A 21,258-nucleotide genomic window follows, 5' to 3' on the forward strand; every position below is an offset into this window, starting at 1 on the left:
TCTACCAGACCCTGCTGTGAGATAAAGTGGAATTACAGCGGCATCACTAGCTACCGATGACTGAGAGACACACAGGGTTGTAATATACTTCTTCAACTTCCAGACAGTAAGACATTTACGATTCATAATGTGAGCAAGGAAAGACTGAAAAAATAAGGTGCCGTTTACCTGCAGATCACAGAGATGAAAAATGCCTTATCGATGTCTGTGAGCAGCTAAATCCCACATTAAAAACTCGGGCTTAGGGAGCTGAAGTACAGGGGACCATGGCGATAATGTCTATAGTCAAAATAACATTTCTTATATAACTGAGAGTACAAAGGAGGTAATTTCAGGAAACACTCTGCTAAAAGTAAATTTCACTTCCTTGGAGAGTGAAGGGTGAGGTCAAGGACAAGCATGCCATCAAACAAAGAGACAGAAGTAGTTCAAGGAAGGGTGATGAAAGGACAGAAAGAGGCTTCTCAAGCTCAGAATGGTAGCACACGCCTATTATTCCAGGACTCAGGAGGTGGAGTCAGGAGGAACATGAGTTCATGATTATCCTCAGCTGTGTATCAAGCTCAAGCCCAGCCTGAGCTTCATGAGAACCTTAGTATGAATATATTTGGTAACAGATCCTCTGCTGAGATATTAAGGCAAAAATGAAGTCATATGGATGGGCTCCAACCTGCTATCTGAGCCCACGAGAGAGATAATCAGGACCCAGAAGCACAAAGAGTGAGGATGCCAGAAGACGGCCATCTACAAACCCAAGAGATTGGTTTTGAAGAAGTCGATCCCACCAACTTATTTAGTTCAGATTTCCACGCTCCAGTTCTAGAGAAATGAATTGGTGTTGTGTAAGCCCTCCAGGCTTTAGTGCTTTGTTCTTGTAGTCCTCCACAATAATACAATGTCAACAAACAAAAATCAATTATCCCTATAATAGTGACAAACTGAAACAAAAAGAAAACTGTAATTTTCAAAAAGGCTACTTTTTGAAATGCCATCACAAACAGGAAAAAATAAGGATAATTTTAATATAAATAGAAAACTAATGTCAGACACGTTAGTTCACACCTTCAATCTAAGCACCTGGGAGGCTGAAGCAGAGGATCACTTTAAATTTAAGGCCAATCTAAGATATATAATGGGTTTATATAATCTGCAGAATAAGACCCTATCAAAAAGCCATTTTCCTATGTCTTAAACAACGGGATGCCTATACCATCCCACCACACCTTTTTCCCCAGGTAAGAGTCTCATCATTGAGCCCTGGCTGGCCTGTAACTTACCACATAGATCAGGTTGGCCTTAAGCTCAGAGATCCACCTGCCTCGGGCTCCCTAGGGCAGGGATTAAAGATGTGGATACCACACTACTGATTCCACCCCGACCCCTTTTAATAACAATGAAACTCTATCAGAGATCTCAGGTGAGTTTAAGAGGAACCAAAATAAACCACAGGTCTGCAGGTCGTTTAGCCTCTGAGGAGACGCTGTTACCTGAGTGAACAAGTACAAGGTCCTCAAGGCTCCTCGGACAGAATTCTCCTGACCTGGGATCACACGTGCAGACTGCCACTAGAAAATGACTGCATTCTAACGCCAGAATGGAGAGCACCAGAAAGCCTCTCCCACATAACGGGGATGATAGTCCCTCACTTATTTCCTCTTTTATGCTGTGCTCTTCCCCTGCTGCTCCCAGAGAATGGTTTAAAAGCAGGAAGGCGGCTATGTCGGTATGAAGTCTCCCTGAAAGCAGGACGGAAGTAATTCAGGCTGATTAAGGCCAGCATGATGCTCATAGCAGACAATCTCATTCTGGTAGAATTAAAGTGATCTTTCCAGTATTTGCTCCCTATCAGCCTATGCCAGTAGCCAAAAAAAAAAAAGCAAGAAGATGAAAAGGTATGCAGACACACACAGACAGACTAGTCCCAATGCACTTGTCTCACGGGAGGCAGGCATAACACTGAAAACAACACGGACTGAGCTTCAGTTACATTTGTATTTACAAAACATAGCATTTCAAAACTGACCAAACTCGCTGCCAGTAAAAATTGATGCTTGGGCACTTTGTGTTTCTGGATTTGCTTCTTTTGTGTCTCGTACTGCCAGGCCAACTCAGTGTCCTGCCTTTGAACCACATCTCTCAGGTCAGTGCGTTTGAACTTCTAGCCCATCTTCCATTCACAGGCAAAAAGAAATCACCTTGCTTTGAAATGTTAAATGAAAACTATGCTCTAATGTAGTAATAGAGGCGGCGGGGCTGCGTGCCCAGCACCCCAGCCGCCTGGCTAGCTTATGCCCCGAAATAATTACACGGACACTGTATTCTTTTAAACACTGCTTGGCCCATTTCTATCTAGCCTCTTCTAGGCTAATTCTCACATATTAATTTAGCCCATTTCTAATCATCTGTGTGTAGCACCCCAAGGTGCGCTTACCGGGAAGATTCTAGCCTACGTCCATCCTGGGTCTGAGCTTCATCGCGTGCGTCCGCCCGGGAGAGGGCAGCATGTCGTCTCTCTGAGGCGTCTCTGCTTCCGAGAGGAGAGCTGTCGAGTCTGAGCTCACTTCCTCTTCCTCCCAGCATTCTGTTCTGTTTTCTCCACCCACCTGTGTTCTAACCTATGATGGCCAGCCAAGCAGTTTCTTTATTTTTTTAACCAATGACCTTCCTCCATCACTCTAACACATATGTGAGTGTCTGACATACACATAAACCTTGTTTAAGCCCTTAAAGCCAATTTTGTCATTAACAAAGAGTTGGATAATCTCTATGATGTCCAGGCTGTCCCTCACAGTTGTACAGTGTGAATCTATTCACCCTCATAGTCTCATTGTTAAGTAATCAATTTTATAACTCTCAGCACTGATGCACAAAGCACCTGATGTCCAATACTCTATACACACATATCTATCTCACCACACTTTAGTACCCTGAATCCAGCTTTAACGGGACATGCCTAGAAGTGGTGGCACACACCTATTGTGATCCAGCACTTACAAGGCAGGAGACTTAAGGGGCCAAAGCCAGCCGATGCTATACATGAGACCATCTAAAAAGCCAAAATAAGGGGACTGATGGTGCTGGAGAGATGGCACAGAAGTTAAGAGCACTGGCTGCTCTTCCAAAGGATCCAGGTTTGATCTCAAGCATCCACAAGGCAGTTCACAACCCTCCGTATCCCCAGTTCTAGGGAATCCAATGCTCTCTTCTGGCCTTTGCTGGTACCAGATTCATATATGGTATATACACATACATGTAGACAAAACACCCATACACATAAAATAACATAAAATTTTAAATAAATAAATGGATTAGGAGAGAAGGCCCAGTAGTTAAAAGAGAATTTCTGGCACAAGTAAATACACGGTGCATACACATGTTCTCACTCTCCCCTTCCCTCCCTTTCTTCCTCTCTCTCACACATACACTAAATAAATCTTTTTGAAAAATAACATAAAACAATAAACAGGGCAGCAGAAGCAAAAGGAAAAGGGGAAAAAGAGGAAAGGTGGGAAGGGAGAAGGGCGGAATAAAGAAAAGATTTTGTCAGGCATGGTGGTATCTGCCTGTGAGCCCCACAAAATGACACCTGCCTGTGAGCCCCGCATAGTGGCACCTGCCTGTGAGCCCCGCATGGTGGAACCTAACTGTGACCAGGTATGGTGGCACAGATGGTACACGCCTGTGAGCCCGTCATGGTGGTACAGGTGGTACACGCCTGTGAGCCCGTCATGGTGGTACAGGTGGTACACGCCTGTGAGCCCGTCATGGTGGTACAGGTGGTACACGCCTGTGAGCCCGTCATGGTGGTACAGGTGGTACACGCCTGTGAGCCCGTCATGGTGGTACAGGTGGTACACGCCTGTGAGCCCGTCATGGTGGTACAGGTGGTACACGCCTGTGAGCCCGTCATGGTGGTACAGGTGGTACACGCCTGTGAGCCCGTCATGGTGGTACAGGTGGTACAAGCCTGTTAGCCCAGCATTTGAGAAGCAAAGGCAGAACAATCAAAGCTCAGTTGCATGTTGAACTCAAGGTCAGGCCTAAGCTAATGAGATCCTGTCTTAGAAAACTAGAAATACATTTTTTAAAAAGAGCTTAAAAAGCTGGGCATGGAAGCACATGCTTTTGAATCCTAGTACTTAGAGGTAGATCTCTGTGAGTTTGAGGCCAGTCTGGTCTACATGAGTTGCAGGACAGCCAGAGCTAGATAGAAAAACTCTGTCTCAAGGGGCGGGGGGGTGGGGGATGGGAGAACTTAGAAAAAAAGATTTATACTATCAAAACTGCCTTCACCTAATCTGTTCTGTTTTCCAGAGAGCGTCTCACGTTTCCCAGGCTGGACCATAGTCTCTGTGCACCTGCGAATAACCTGGGCCCTTACATCCTAATGCCAGGATTACAGGCATACACTGTATCCTGTTGATATAGTATCAGGCGCTGACCCCAAGGCTTCCAGCATGCTAGGCAAGCACAACACCATCTGATCTTAACTCTAAATGACAAACTTTAACCTAGCCAACAGGAAATATGGAAGCGCAGCTAACACTCATTAAACATTCACCATGGCCCAGGCACCACGCTGCTCTTTCACTCACCCCCCTCTTCCTACAGCTCCCAACCAGGCCGTTAGACACGTTCATTTGCACAAGTGTAAGCAAGGACTCCAGGATCAGAGAGCAGCCCGCCTCTCTGAAACTACGGACACTAACCACAGTTGCATTTTATCTTCCCCTCCCCCCCCCCCTTTTTTTGTTTTGTTTTGTTTTTCGAGACAGGGTTCTCTGTGTAACAGTCCTGGCTGGTTTGGAGCTCGATTTGCAGACCAGTTTGGCCTCAAACTCACTAAGCTCCACCTCCCTCCGTCTTCCAAGTGCTGGGATCAAAGGTGTGTGCCACTACCGCCAGGCCCAGATGTTTTTATTACTCTCTTCATTACACAATTAAGAAAACATAGCATGGACATCCATATAAAAAGGGAGCAGCCTGGAGAGGTAGCTCAGTGGTTAAGAGACTGCTGATCTTGCAGAGCAGCCAGGTTTGGTTACAGAACCCACATGATGACTAACAACTGTCTTCAACTCCAGTTCTAGGGAATGCCCTCTTCTGACCTCTACAGGCACTTCAGGAACATGGCACACAGACCAACACATAAAATAAATATAAATAAATCTTTTAAAAAAATAATTTGCCTTCATTTAGTGGGTGGGGGTAGGCAATAAAATGAAAATCGGGGCCTTGCACATACAAGGCAAACCCTTAGTACCTAGTCACAGCTACAGCCCAGCTTCACACCTTATACTAAAATTAATTGAACTAAATAGCTAAAAATAAAAAAGCAAACAAATAAAACCATATAAAATCTTTAAAAAGACACAGTAGTTTCACATTTTACAACTATGTGAAAAGTCGTTAACTGTGATATCAGAAGATCTACAATACAAAAAAATTATAAACTGGACCATCAAAATATATTTATTCCATAAAAAACAATTGATAATAGAATAAAAAGACAAACTCCATACTGGAAGAAAACATCTGCAAATCATACATTCTTAAAAGGACTAGCATCCAGGATGAAAAAGAAGCAAGTGTGTGTATGTGTGTTTATACAACAGTTTTTAAAAAAGATAATTTTTCTTTTTCTTTTTTTGAGACACAGTCTCACTACAAAGCCCTAGATAGCCTGCACCTTGCTATTAGACCAGGCTGGCCTCGAACCCAGAGATGCACCACCTATCTCTGCCTTCTGAATGGTGCATGTCACTACACCCAGCAACAATCCAGTTTTAAAGACTTCTAAAAATCTCTTATTTTATTTTATGCGTATCTGGGTGTAGAAGTTAGCTTGATTTGGGAAATATCATCTGGGTATGTATATTATGCATATGTGCAGCACAAGTATACAGGTGCCCTGAGAGGTCAGAACAGGTGTCAGATCCCCTGGCACTGCAGTTACAGATGATTGCGAGTCACCATGTGAATGTGGGGACCTGAATTCAGGTTCTCTGTAAGAGCTCCAAGTGCTTTTATTAACTTCTGAGCCATCTTTCTAGTCCTGAAAACAACCAATTTTAAAATGGGCAAAAACATGAAAAGGTAACTCACCAAAGAAAATATAACAATGAATGAAAACACAAAGTTGAGTATAATTAAATATCGTTCAGTCATTAGAGAAATGGAAATTAAAACTATATTGAAACGCTACCCCATAACTATTAAAATGGCTAAAAGATAGTGAAAAGAGGGCTGGGAATATAGCTCAGCAGTAGAGTGCTTACATAAGACCCCATGTTTCTTTCCCAGCACCACAAAATAAGAAAACAGCGGCAATACAAACGCTGACACAGACACAGAACAACTAGAATTACCATATGTGGCGTGTGGAAATGCAAACTGGCACAGGCACCCTAAGAACTGCTTGGCAATCTCCAAATTAAAAAAAATTATTAGGAGAAGGAGAAGAAGTATGTGTGTGTGTGTGTGTGTGTGTGTGTGTGTGTGTGTGGTAAGGGGTATGTGTGAGTGTGTGCAGTGTGTGAGTGTGTGCAGTGTGTGAGTGTGTGTGTCTGGTAAGGAGTGTATAAGTGTGTGCAGTATGTGGGTCTGGTGAGGGGTGTATGAGTGTGTGCAGTGTGTGTGCCTGGTGAGGTGTGTGTGTGCAGTGTGGGTCTGGTGAGGGATGTATAATTGTGTGCAGTGTGTGGGTCTGGTGAGGGATGTGTGAGTGTGTGCAGTGTGTGGGTCTGGTGAGGTATGAGTGTGTGCAGTGTAGGTCTGGTGAGGGGTGTATAATTGTGTGCAATGTGGGTGTGGTGAGGGGTGTATAATTGTGTGCATTGTGTGGGGCTGGTGAGGGGTATGTGAGTATGTCTGGTGAGAGGTGTGTGTGTGTGTAGTGTGGGTCTGATGAGGGGTGTATGAGTGTGTGCAGTGTGTGTGTCTGGTGAGGTGTGTGTGTGCAGTGTGGGTCTTGTGAGGGGTGTATAATTGTGTGCAGTGTGTGGGTCTGGTGAGGTGAGTGTATGCAGTATGTGGGTCTGGTGAGGGGTGTGTGTGCACAGTGTGTGGGTGTGTGTCTGGTGAGGGGTGTGTGAGTGTGTATGTGACTTTGAGTAGGTGGGGCATGTGTGCTAGCTACAGCACTCATGCGGGGGTGAAAAGACAATTCTGTGAACGCAGTTTGCTCCTCCCAGTTCACATGGGCTCCAGAAACCAAACTGAGGTTGTCGGCATGCACAGCAAACGCTTTACCGGCTGAGCCATCTCACCAGTCCTGGTAACATTTTTTTTTGTTTTCGTTTTTGTTTTGGTTTTGGTTTTTCTAGACAGGATTTCTCTGTAGCTTTGGAGCCTGTCCTGGAACTAGCTCTTGTAGACCAGGATGGCCTCGAACACACAGAGACCCACCTGTCTCTGCCTCCTGAGTGCTGGGATTAAAGGCAGGCACCACCACCACCCGGCCCTGGTAACATTTTTATAAAGTTAAAACATATGACTACAACACATACTAGGAATCTCCCTCCTGGGTATTTATTGTAAGAAAATGAAAACTTATGTTTATATAAAAACTACTACAAAATTGTCCATAGCATTCCATTCATAATTGCCAGAAACTGGAAAAGTCCAAAGGACGTGCAGTAACGAACAGACAAGTAAAGAAAACTGTACCGCACCCATGAAGCAGAACCCAGCTCAGGAAAAATGAGAAGTGGACTATAAATATATACTACAGTGATATTTTACTATAAAGCACAAATATTCTGAAGATTGGAGTGCAAAGCCAACCACACTAGTCAGCTTTACAGGCCAGGCAGTGGTGGCCACACCTTTAATCCCAGCAGCCACACTAGCTAGCCATAGAGGCGGGGCAGTGATGGTGCATGCCTTTAATCCCAGCACTGGAGAGAAACATAAAGCGGGATGAGACAGGGACTCGACCTCTTTCATTCTGAAGATTTTGTTGAGGTAAAAGCTCTCTAGTGGTTGACTGCTTTGCTTTTCTGATCTTCAGATTAAACCCAATATCTGTCTCTGGATTTTTATTACTCATGCTACAATACATAGCATGGGTGAAGCTCAAACATTACCCTAAGTGAAAGAGGCCTGTGCAAACAGCCTATCAGTGTGAGTCCATGAATATGACATGCCCAGGAAGACAGAAATGAACACCGCTAGGATAGGAAGGGCAGCTCTGAAAAGGCTGCCTGCGGTCATGAGCCTGCTCTAGATCTGAACAGTGATGACAGTCACAGGAACCTGCATTTTAGAGACCAGAGCTCCAAAATAAACAATTTAAGCTCCAAAGCTAATTTCACTGTAAGATAGTTCTGAGTATAATTATAATTTTTAATCCTTCCATCCTGACAAACTATGTAAAGAACATTTTATTTTTTTTAAATATTTATTTATTATGTATACAATATTCTGTCTGTATGTCTGCAGGCCAGAAGAGGGCAACAGACCCCATTACAGATGGTTGTGAGCCACCATGTGGTTGCTGGGAATTGAACTCAGGACCTTTAGAAGAGCAGGCAATGCTCTTAACCTCTGAGCCATCTCTCCAGCCCCCGTAAAGAACATTTTAAACTTGGAACTTTTAAGTAGACAGTCTACGTTAAAAAAAAAAAAAATCTCTCAAGAACAAAAGAAAGAAAAAAAAACTATGCTGGATGGTGGTGGCACACACCTTTAATTCCAGCACTTGGAAGGCAGGGGCAAGCAGATCTCTGAATTCGAGGCCAGCCTGGTCTACAAAACAAGTTCCAGGATAACCAGAGCTGTTACACAGAGAAACCCTGTCTTGAAAACTAAAACCAAACAAACAAAAATCTCTCAAGCTCAGAAAAGAGAAAGAAGGAGGGGAAGATTCAAAGAGCTAAAGGTCCAGGGGCTGGAAAGATAGCTCAGCAATTAAGAGCATTGGCTACACTTGCAGAAGATTCAAGTTCAGTTCTAAGCACCCACATGGTGGCTAGCGATATCCAATAATAACTCCAGTCCCTAGGGATCCATCCTCCTCCTCTGGCCTCCACAGGCACTGCACACGTGGTACACTTACATACAGGCAAAACCCTCATACACATAAAATTAGAAATAGATAAATCTTTCAAAAGAAAAGAGACGAAAAGGTCCAGAGGCAAACAGCATCTCTGAACATAGATAGCTAATCACTCATTAGCCCACAGCAGCTAAGGCTGCCTGCAAAAGACCTGCACAAGGTCAAGCAGGGAACAGTCCAACAAAGAGGAAGCTTAGAGGTTACTGACTGCTGCTGGCTGCCAGGGGAGGGAGAGTCAGTTTTCTTTAGGGGGTATGGTCCATTCTTATCTGCCCTCCTGCAACCCACCACACCCTGTTTAGTGCGTGTGCGTAGGCCCCAGGCCACAGCACACATGTGGAAGACAGAGGACTACTGTGCTAGTAAGTCATCTCATTCCATCATTTAAGCAAGCATTTGACTATGAGTTTGTCAGGCTGGTTTATCGTGCACCTTTCCCCCACCCTCTCCCTCACCAGCCTCTGGGAGATGTTTCAGAAAACCTGGTTGAGAGAATTACTGCTACGGTGAGTGTTAGGCTACACCATCTGGTGTATGGAACACATTCGGTATCTCTTTAAGCTTCTTTATAGCTGTGCTTATACCTTGCCCTGACAAAGCTATTTAAAATGTGACCTATATGCAGAACCTGCAAGTGCTTAAGAGACAAGCGACCTGAAAATACTACAACCTAACAAAGCCCTTCCTGCACAGCATCACACTCCATCACACGGCCTGGGTGTCCTCTGGAGCACACTCTATAAAGAAGAGGCTGGAAGCGGAACTTCTGCCTCTTTTATCCCTCCCTATGACAAAAACAACACAGAAGAACATCTAGGATTAGCAAAAGCAGGGAAACCACCTAAAGAAAATTTTGCTTTCGAATACATAAATTTCTTGAAGATGATTTGGATAACTACATGAAAAGACTCAAATACACACACTCCTTTTCCACTTCTAAGAATTCAAGTAAGAAACAAATCAGACTACTCACTTCAGCATCATTACGATAATGAAAAACAGGAAAATAAAGACTGTGTTAGATGGAATACTAAGTAGCATTCAAAAAACTAAGTTATCTGAGCCAAGTATGATGTCACATCTTGTCATCTCAACTGCACAACAGGCTGAAGCAGGAGACTGCGAGTTTCAGAATAGCCTGGCCTGGGCAACAGAGACAAAGCTCCTATCATAGAAGAAAGGAAGGACATGGGGGAAGGCAGAGAAAACAGAAAACATCATTTGAAATCTGTTATGTCACTTTAGCCTTGACTGTTGTCATTTCATATTTGATCTCCAAAGAACAGTAGAAAATTTGAGGGCTTTGTCCAATGACAATATGTATAGACTGCTGTTCCAAACAAAGCAGAATATAAAATCACACATACACCAACGTGGCTTGGTTTTTTTATTTGTTTTTTTTGGACAGGGTCTTGCTCTTTAGCTCAGCCAGCCTCAAACTCAAGCTCCTCCCACTCTCAGCCTCCTGAGTGCTATGGGATCTGTAATTGCTTCATGACTTTATTCCTTTTGTTTTCTAACTCTGCTTTTGCTTTTGTTTTTTAAAAAGTCTCACTACTGGGGGCTGGACAGATTGCTCAGCAGTTAAGAGCTCTGGTTGCTCTTCCAGAGGTCCTGGTTCAATTCCCAGCTGCAATATGGTGGCTCACAACCATCTATAATGAGATCTGGTGCCCTCTTCTGGCCTGGAGACAGAACACTGTGTACATAATAAGTAAATCTTTAAAAAAAAAAAAAGTGGGGGGGAGGCAGAGTCAGGCGGATCTCTGTGAGTTCAAGGCCAGCTGGTCTACAAGAGCTAGATCCAGGACTGGATCCATAGCTACAGAGAAATTCTGTCTTGAAAAACCGGAAAAAAAAAAAAGTGTTGTGGGAACTCCTGTGTTGTAATAATAAATGACTGTTTATCCTAGACTGACCTTGAACTCTAGATTCTCTTGCCTCAGCCTGGAATGCTCAGATTTCAAGCGTGCACCACCATGCCTGGCTAAAGTTTATTCATCTGTTATCCTAGTCACAAGAATTTCACTGTTACTACCGGGCGGTGGTGGTGCATGCCTTTAATCCCAGCACTCGAGAGGCAGAGGAAGATAGATCTCTGAGGCTGGCATGGTCTACAAGAGCTAGTTCCAGGACAGGCTCCAAAACTATAGAGAGACCCTGTCTCAAAAAAACAAACAAAAAAAAATTCACTGTTATATAACCATTATGGAGGCAGATTTATTTTCTTTTTTTATGTGTATAAGTGTGTGGGTACTGCATGTATACCTGTTGCCCACAGAGGTCAGAAGAGGACATTACATCCCTTGGAACTGGAGTTATTGGATATCAAAGGTACTCTTCACCTTTGAGTCATCTCTCCAGCCCTACAATTCTACACACCAATTTGTCTTTACCACACAACTGCCTAGAGGCAGAAGATCAGAAGATAATGGTACTTCCTTCATCCTGCCACCCAAAAGGCACGGTGGTATGGAACACTGTACACACAGGAACAGCCTTCTCTGCAGGCATGATGGTACACATCTGCAATTCTAGCACCTGGGAAGTGCTGGCAGAAAGAATCAGAGTTCAAAGTCATCCTCAGCTGCATAGCAATCCAATCCCAGAAGATCCCATGTCCTTTTCTGGCCTCTTCAGACACCAAGCAACACACAGCACACAGACTACATGTAGGCAAAACTCGTGTATACACAAAATAACTGGAAATTAAAAAGACTAGAGGACTGGGGAGATGGCTCAGTAGGTAAAGTGCTTACTGCACAAGCAAGAGGATCCAGTTTCAGATTCCCAGCACCCACATAAAAGCTAGGTGCTGTGGCAGATATCTATATCTTCAGTATGGGGGGGTGGGTGCAGCGACAGAAGGATCCCAGGAGGTAGCTGACCAGCCAGCACTGCCAAATGGCAAGCTGTAGGTTCAATGACAGACCATGTCTCAAAATAGAAGGTGGAGAACAGGAGAGAGGGAAGACATCTACCTCTACATGGGCGGGTAGACCACACACACACACACTCATGCATGCACACACACACACATACATATAAATAAATAGACAGATAGACAGACAAACAGACAGACAGAGAAAGATAAATCTTTAGAGCAATGCTCCACATCTTATATCAAAACCTATGGGGAGGTATGTCTATATTCCTGTTTGAATTATGAACCATTTCGTGCTGTTTAAGAAAATTTGATTTTGTTTTCTACTTACCATGGAGCACTTCTCCAGCACTTCCTCCTGGAACTTTAGAAATCTTTCCTGCACTTCAACTTCATTGAGGAAAAAGGACAGGAAGTGAGTGAAGGGCTGCTTCCTTCTAAACGTGTCCAGAAGAACGTCAATCCGAGTTCGGGCTGAAATCACGCCATTTCGATGCTGACCAGTAATCACTGCAAGCAAAGGAAAGAAAACATTAAGAGGCTCAAGAACCCACAAGTGCTTGACAGGTAGACGTCATCTGATATTACTATCTCTAGGGATCACCAAGGCGAAGAAAACTGCTAGTGAAATCGATGTCAACAGAATAAATTTGAAAATAAAGTATCTGGGGGTGGGAAGGTCAGAAACGGGCTTACAGCACAAACACTAAGACCTGAGTTTGGCTCCCAGATGTGGAGAGCACATCTGTAACTCCAGTGTTTAGGAGGTGGAAATAGACAGACCCTGGGGCTCGTTGGCCAGGGTTTAGCCAAATCAGCAAGTTCCAGGATCAGTGAGAGACCCTATCTCTAAAATAAACACACAGATAAATAATTAAGATGGAAATCAGCTGAGAAAGAAAGACACTTAATAACAACCTCTGGTTTCCACATGCAGAGATGCATGCATAGCTAAAGGAACGTGTGAACAACACGCACACATATGAACACGCTCACTTCTCTGTCTCTCTGTCTCTGTCTCTGTCTCTCTCTCTCTCTTGCTCAAGTATCTGAGCCAGGACTGCAACCCAAGCATTTGGGAGATAGTGACGTAAGGATCAGGAGTTCAAGGCCAGCCTCACCTACGTAATGAATTTAAGGCCAGTCTGGGTACCCTGACTAAAAAGAGAGGGGATTGGGGAGTGATCAGTGAGATGGTTCAATGGATAAAGGCACTTACTGTTGTCAAGCCTGACAACCTAAGTTCAATCCCCAGAACCCACCTACTGGAAGGAGAGAACCAACTCCTGTACAATGTCCTCTGACCTCCATACATGTGTCATGGCACTATGTACCCACACACAGACACACACACACACACACACACACACACACACTAAATAAATATAATTTAAAAAATGTGAAGGCTGGGTGTGTTTCTGCACATCTGTAAAAAATAAATAAGTAAGAAGAACTAAGCGTGCCGTGTGGTGGAGGTGCATGCCTTTAATCCCAGCACTCAGGAGGCAGAGACAGGCAGATCTTTGTGAGTTTGAGGCCAGCCTGGTCTACAGAGTGAGCTCCAGGACAGGCTCCAAAGCTATATAGAGACCCTGTCTCAAAAAAGCAAAAACAGGGGCTGGAGAGATGGCTCAGAGGTTAAGAGCACTGTCTGCTCTTCCAAAGATCATGAGTTCAATTCCCAGCAACCACATGGTGGCTCACAACCATCTATAATGGGATCTGGCACCCTCTTCTGGCCTGCAGACACATATACAGACAGAATATTGTATACATAATAAATAAAATCTAAAAAAAAAAGCAAAAACAAAACAAAAAACAAACAAACAAAACAAAAAAAAACTAAGTGCAAATATAAATGGTGTCTAAGTCTCACCAATTTTTCCTTGTTGTCCGGGTTTAGGAATGTTAATAGATGTTTTCGTCTCCATTTCTATTTTCTTCTTGGTATCCCCTCTCTTTCCAACTATGTGCCTATAATATGAAAAAAAAAATACATGTTTAAGTTGCATACAGCCAGAGACACTCCCTAAGAGAAAGACACTTCAATAAAAGTGCAGTATTAGTAGAGAAAAGAGTAAGTCACCAGGCTTCACAGAGCAAGCTCTCTTCACTCACAGGCAAAGGGGATCACTGACTCAGTGTGTAAACAGAAGACCCACGGCAGCAGGCAGGCGGGGCACTATCTGACAGCAGTGGCTAAGAGCTCACAACTTGTCCACAAATACAAGGCAAAGTGTAAGTCAGACTGGGCCTGATGTGGATTTTGAAATCCCAAAGCCCACACCCAGTGACACACCTCCTCAACAAGGTCACACCTCCTAATCCTTCCTAAACAATCCACTGACTGAGATCCAGACATTCAAATACAGGAGTCTATGGGGACTATTCTCATTCAAAACACCACAAAGGGTAAAGGGCTTGGAAAAGAGACAGGAATACCATTCAGATAGTCTGTAGAACACAGAAGAGCCATGCTTGGTGAGATCTGGAATCAGAATTCAGGAGGCTGAGGAAGGAAGATCACTAGTTCAAGACTAGCCTGTGGGGCTGGAGAGTTGGCTCAGAGGGTAAGAGCATTGCCTGCTCTTCCAAAGGTCCTGAGTTCAATTCCCAGCAACCACATGGTGGCTCACAACCATCTATAATGAGGTCTGGTGCCCTCTTCTGGCCTGCAGGCATACACACAGGCAGAACATTGTATACATAATAAATAAATATTAAAAAAAAAGACTAGCCTGTGATACACACACACACACACACGGGGGGGGGGGGGAGTAAGGGAAGAAAAGAGGAAAAAAAGGAAGTAAACATGTAACCCTAAATTAAGCACAGCACAATTGTTGTTTAAGAGATTTCACCACAAATATATAATATTATATTATCGCATTATCACTATACATATTATACACTGCATGTGTTTGTGAATGGCCAGGTTCTGAGATACTGACAATCTGATGACTCACAGCAACCAGAGTAGAGACAACTTTCAACACTCCCCTGCAAATGAGACTAACTCATCACAACCCTACCATTCCCTCCCAGCTTCAGCCATCTACTACCGACTAATCTCCCAGCAGGTATGTGGTGCACACCTGTAATCTCAGCAGTTGGGAAACTGAAGCAGGCAGACTGCAAGTTCCAGGTCGGGGGAAGAAGAAAGGAAAGAAAGAAAAGGGTAGGGGCTCAGGGGGAGATTTCTCAGCCAATGGTATCTACTAATTAGGACTAATTAGGACCAACATCTAATCTAGTACCCATATGTTCATCAGGAACACAAGAACTTAGGAGTCTACAGAATTCAAAAGTCCATCATCAGAATTAGACATTTAAGGAATTTTACATACATCAGCAGTAGACCTATGTACACTAACACATGTTACACTCATTTTGTTTTTCAGGAAGCTGAGTCACGTCATTCTGAAATCATATCTCCTAGGAGAAAATGTCATCAGAGCCTAGGAACAGAGTAAGTAAGCTGTCAGGGTTAGCTTTGGCTTCCCATTGGCTACACTCAAAGAGAATTTTATCCACAGTAGGTATTTCAGAATGTTCTCAAGGATGAAACTATTAGCCTTCAAACGCATTTGAGTTCATATTTGTAGCTCTCCTCCCTGAGTGGACCTAACTCATCCAGTATAACAAAAAACAGCAAGGACTCATGGACTTTTTAGACCACTTGATCTTCCGAGGCAGTGAGCTTCTGACGACATTCTATTAGTGGTTAACGTGGGGGAGACCATGAGAGAGCATGCACATAAGCACATGCAGAAGTCACCGCAGAGTGCATAAGCAATTCACAACAGTGATCCTCGAAAAAGCATGGCAGTCTTGGCAGGCACTGGAGATTAACAGAACAGACAAATCCCTGCCTTCTAGAAGTGTCCCATACAAACACAGTCTATGATAAACACCACAAACCACACGCAGAGGCATTATAAAAACATACAACAGGATAATCAGTGATTGGTAGGGATGGCTGGGATCAAAGCAAGCTTCTCTAGGAAGGAGAATATAACCAGGTGAGAAAGAGAAAAAGACGGAGGCAAAGGGCATAGCACACACATGAACTCAAAGGATGAAAAAAACCACAGCACATATGAGGAACTAAAAATACCAGGTGGGTGTTCTAACCTTAAGAACAAGGCAGAGAAAGACCTAAAGCAAAAGGAAAAGAAAACAAAATGCAGAATCAGCTAAGGCATATTCATGACTTTGGCCACTGCTTTAATGAACCAGAATTCCATCTGACAGTTTTTTAAATGTATTACTAGTGTGTCATGTGTATACATAGCACATATGTGGGGTCGCCCACCACAGCACGTTGCATGGAGATCAGAGAAGAACTTTGTGAGGTTGGTTACCACCTTCCATCTCTACAAAGGTTCCAGGGATGAAACTCAGGTTGCCAGGCTTGCACAGTGAGTGCCCTTACCTGCTGAGCCATCTCGCAAGCCCCCACAGGTGGATTTTAAGCAGAAGTGGTAAAATAATCAGATTTTCCTTTTAAAAAGATCATTCCAGGCCAGGCGGTGGTGACGCACACCTTTAATCCCAGCACTTGGGAGGCAGAGGCAGGTGGATCTGTGTGAGTTCGAGACCAGCCTGGTCTACAAGAGCTAGTTCCAGGACAGGCTCCAAAACCACAGAGAAACCCTGTCTCGAAAAACCAAAAAAAAAAAAAAAGATCATTCCAAGCCAGGTGAGGTGATGGACATCTGTCATCTCAGTAAATGAAAGGCTGAGGCAGGAGTTCCATGACAGCCTTAACAATAAAGCACGACCATGTCTCAAAAAAGAAAAAAATTAAAGGGGAGGTGGGGAGCTGGAGAAATTGCTCAGTGGTTAATAGCACTGACTGCTCTTCCAGAGGACTGGGCTTAGAATTTCTAGCCCTCACTGGGAGGCTAAGAACGCCAGTTCAAGGGAATACAGTGACCTCTTGTGGCCTCCACAGGCACTGCATACACATGGTGAACAGACATACATGCAGGCAAGACAACAACTCACACAAAAACAAATCTCAAAAACATAGTTTTAAATCATTCCACTTTCAGCGTGAAGGACTACGCAGAGAGCTGGCATGTGGAGAGACTGTTGCAGTTATTTTAAGAACTCCACAACAAATTCCTCTATGTTCCTTGGGCACCAGACACATAGGCAGTGTACATACATACATGTAAACATTCACACAGACATATTAGATAAATATTTCTTTTAAAAAAAGAAATCCATAGGATAAAAGAGGTAGCCGTGAAGATAAACGGTAGGTCCAAAGGACATTTAAAAGTGAAAGTCAACAGGATGTGGCAATAAACAGAGAATGATTAGATTAATCTGTAATCAGTCCTCTGACATTTCAGGACTCAAAATACTAAACTCTTTCATCATCAGGAATCAAGCAGCACAGTAAGTGTGAAAGACTCAAGAGCTGGCTTCCTGCTGGGTTCCCTGGAAGTACTGTCCCCTGAAGCTGATGGGAACTCACTCACTTGTAGAGCAGGCTAGGGGCACTGACGGTGGCCCGGAATCCTTGAGGGGTCTGCTCCACCTCATAGGCATCACAGGGCTCATCAGAATATTCCATGGAGTCTGCAAAGAAACCATAACATCTCTGAATGCTGCCGCTCAACGGAAAGCAGCCTCCTCCCCTCTGCCAATCACTCTCGGGGTTTAACACAAGAACAGGTGCGAGGAGCAGCTTGACTACTGCTTTAGTGTCCCCCCTCGTCCACTCATAGAAGAAATAAAGAATAAAAAGAACAAGGTGGCTATTGTAAATCCTTCATCTCAAAACCTTGGGAAGGCAGTACATACATATCAATATTTAGCTGTTTCCTCTTAGAGAGTCAAGATGCCAACTGGGCAGTGGTTGTGCACTCCTTTAATCCCAGCACTCGGGAGGCAGATGCAGGGGGATCTCTGTGAGTTCGAGGCCAGCCTGGTCTACAAGAGCTAGTTCCAGGACAGACTCCAAAGCTACAGAGAAACCCTGTCTCGAAAAAACCAAAAAAAAAAAAAAAAAAAGAGTCAGGATGCCTAAACAACATGTTTTACTATTATTCTATTCAGATGAAGTTCACATAATATAAACTCAGCCTTTTAAAATCTAATACTTTTTAGTATTAGAGCACAGAATTACTTTAATAAATTATTAATAAATAAGGATGATACTAAGAGAATTTATTCCTTAAAACCTCAACATAGAGAAAAGAGAGGCCAGGCCTTATGCCTGAAGGAGTTCCAGGCTGAGGCCGGGAGGCTGAGGCCGGGAGGCTGAGGCAGGAAGAGTATCAGCCTGAGTTATATAGTAAGGATATTGAGAGAGACACACACAAAGAGTAAGAATGAAAAAGAGGAGCCCAAGGCTCAAGGTTGACAACACACTGTAAGAGAGATCACAGGGAAAGTGACCCCCAAAGTTAAGGTACGGTAGAAACCCGTAGGAACCAAAAAGGGGCAACTGCAAAGAACTGAAAGACTCTAAACCTTACCACATGGCCATTGCCCTGAAAATGTTTATAACCCACCTCAACTATTTATTTCTACTTACAAGGTTACCATATGTAAAATAAAGTTAGTTGGGTCTCTGGGACTGTCAATGCATGACTACCAGGAAGAAAGAAAATAACAACAGTTAACATTATCTGACTCTGAACTAAGCCTGCACACGTTTATTTCAATTACTTATATTCTTAGCCACCTTTAATCCCAGTACTCAGGAGGCAGAGGCAGGGAAATCTCTATTAGTTCAATGCCAGCCTGTTCTACAGTGATTCCAGGACAGCCAGAGCTACAGGATAAAGAGACTCTGTCTCAAAAAAAAAAAAAAAAAGCAAAACAAAACAAAAAATGATGGGCCATGGTGGTGCACACCTTTAATCTCAGCACTCAGGAGGCAGAGGCAGGTGGATCTCTGAGTTTACAGAGTTCCAGGACAGCCAGAGATACAAAGAGAAACCCTGTCTCAAAAATAATTCATTCATTTATTTATTCATTCAGTCATTCATTTATTCATTCACTCATTCATATTCTTTCACAGGTAAAGAGATTTAATTTTGACCCAGAATATTTTTTTTTTCGAGACAGGGTTTCTCTGTGGTTTTGGAGCCTGTCCTGGAACTAGCTCTTGTAGACCAGGCTGGTCTCGAACTCACAGAGATCCGCCTGCCTCTGCCTCCCAAGTGCTGGGATTAAAGGCATGCGCCACCACCGCCCGGCTTTGACCCAGAATATTAAAAGTTAGTAGTAATAACTAACTGCAATTTCTTCACACAGGGGCTCTGCAGCTAGGAGCCCTTAATGCTCTTGCAAATGACCTGAGTTCAGTTCCCAGCACCCCACACTGGGCAGCTCACAACCACCTGTAACTCCAGCTCCAGGAGATCCAGCACCCTCTTCAGGCTTCTTTGGACACCCATGATCATATCTATGTAAGTACACGCATGCACACGTGCACACACACACACCCCTCTAAAAATAATGAGCAAAATTACTCCTCATCGCATTGAAGCCTCTGTACAAGATGAAATATGTCTTGGCTTAGGAAATGCAACCAAGAACGGCTCACTTGAGAGCGGCTTTGTCAGGGTCACTGGACAGCAGGAAACAAAGAACTGCCCTACAGTACAAGAACATTTACTTCTCATCTGGCCTAAGAGCAACGATGGTTACCTTGATAGAAACCCTCATCTTCTTCGTGGTGATAGTTCTTTTCCTGGATGGGATTCTTCCTGTAATTCCGTCCATCGAGTGTTATAATCTGTGGGCGGAGAACATCCATGACACTTTCTCCAAAGGATGCTCTAGTAAAGTCCTGAAAAAGACAAACCATCTTTTTACCTTTTTTTTTTTTATTAGAAATAAAAGCTTATGTGGGTAAGATGACTGAACAGGTAATGGCACTTGCTCCCAAGGCTGATGACCCACATGGCAGAAGAAGAAAACTTGACTCCTACAGGCTGTCCTCTGAACATGCAGCCAGGAAGCACAGGCACAGACAAAATAAATAAATGGAATAAAATAATTAAGCCGGGCGGTGGTGGTACATGCCTTTAATCCCAGCACTCGGGAGGCAGAGACAGGCGGATCTCTGTGAGTTCAAGGGTAGCCTGGTTAACAAGACCTAGTTCCAGAACAGGCTCCAAAGCTACACAGACAAACCCTGTCTCAAAAAAACAAACAAACAAACAAAAAACATTAAATTAAAAGCCTCCATTATATGGACCATTATGTATGCCTGAATGGACATAACTGGGCAGTAATTTATAGCACATCCTATGAAGAATATTGTTCCTTTTCATTGGCCTACCGCTGCATGTAAACTCTTATAAGGCAAGGACTGCATTTCCTATCATTTATTACATCCCCGACTCACTCTAGACAGTGATTTGTAATCAGCCCTCCAATAAGAGGCATTAGTAGTATACAACCTGCCAATGACTTTGAGAGAACATAGGTATCTGATTACTTGAACCTAAAGGTGAGTGCAGTCTTGACATCTACCTAACCATAGGCAAAGTGCTTCGTTCTTCCTATCCAACATAATAACAAAATGAGGAGCCATTCAAACAATATCCACGGAAGAGTGCTAAGTTTGTGTAAAGGCGCTAGAAATGCCTAACAATCAGATGTAATTTCCCTATCAAAGTACAACTCAAATATGATTTAACACAGTCTCAGACCAACACATCAGTTAGAAGGAACAGTTTCTGGAGGTCGCTGCCCTAGCAAGTGCTGCATCATTTCCTGAGAAAAGCAAAACGCCTAGTCACCACTTGAGTCAATAGTTGGGAAATAAAGGCCCCTTATGAAGTAGCGGTGGTTAAGTCCAACCCATGTTCCCATCACAGATGGCTGGGTCTTCAAGCCCATGTACTTAAAAGTGCCAAAGAAAACATTGCAAGCCCAACCCTCTGCCAAGTCGCTAATCGGGAGCCGCCAGCCCAGAACCAAGGCGAGGGGTTGTGCTTTTGAGAACACAGAACGTCAACGTTCACGAGAGGATGCAATTATCAACAGCCTCGACATGACACCCTGGTGGGCTATTCCTTTAGCCTGCCCTCCCCACCTAGGAACAAAAGTAGTAGCCTTTGGACAGGAAAGTTGGGGCCCTGAGAGCGAGGTGGCTGTGGTGCACACTCATCTACCTTTCCTGCGCAGCTCCGGGCAGAGAGACTGCGCACAAGGACGGAAACCGACTAGCCAGCCCTGTGTCTTGGAGACTGGGAGGAGAGGCATATAAGTCTTCGTGTAACTATCGTGGGAGAAGTGGAAATCCTAAACTATAAGAGAAAACAAAGAACCCCTACGCCAG

General features: G+C 43.8%; 1 protein-coding gene across 8 annotated transcripts in view; it reads right to left on the bottom strand.

The window, feature by feature from the left end:
* Ascc1 (activating signal cointegrator 1 complex subunit 1) overlaps window positions 1-21,258 on the bottom strand; it is a 91,637-nt gene that overhangs the window by 69,884 nt on the left and 495 nt on the right. For 4 of the 8 annotated variants that reach the window (XM_041655698.1, XM_041655696.1, XM_041655701.1 and 1 more), the window contains exons 2-5: window positions 19,617-19,758; window positions 17,435-17,534; window positions 13,819-13,916; window positions 12,274-12,452 (exon numbers count right to left, since the gene is read on the bottom strand). In XM_041655698.1, coding sequence (XP_041511632.1) covers window positions 12,274-12,452; window positions 13,819-13,916; window positions 17,435-17,534; window positions 19,617-19,725 — 486 coding nt within the window. In that variant the 5' untranslated portion in view covers window positions 19,726-19,758. Of the gene's footprint in view, window positions 1-12,273; window positions 12,453-13,818; window positions 13,917-16,076; window positions 16,101-17,434; window positions 17,535-19,616; window positions 19,759-21,091; window positions 21,233-21,258 lie in introns of those variants that run through there. The other 4 variants (XM_041655697.1, XM_041655693.1, XM_041655695.1 and 1 more) reach the window with 2 other exon arrangements.

The sequence above is a fragment of the Microtus oregoni genome, unplaced genomic scaffold, assembly GCF_018167655.1.
Source record: "Microtus oregoni isolate MIOR12 unplaced genomic scaffold, Mior012 000007F_ref0000211, whole genome shotgun sequence".
In the NCBI taxonomy this organism is placed as follows: domain Eukaryota; kingdom Metazoa; phylum Chordata; class Mammalia; order Rodentia; family Cricetidae; genus Microtus; species Microtus oregoni.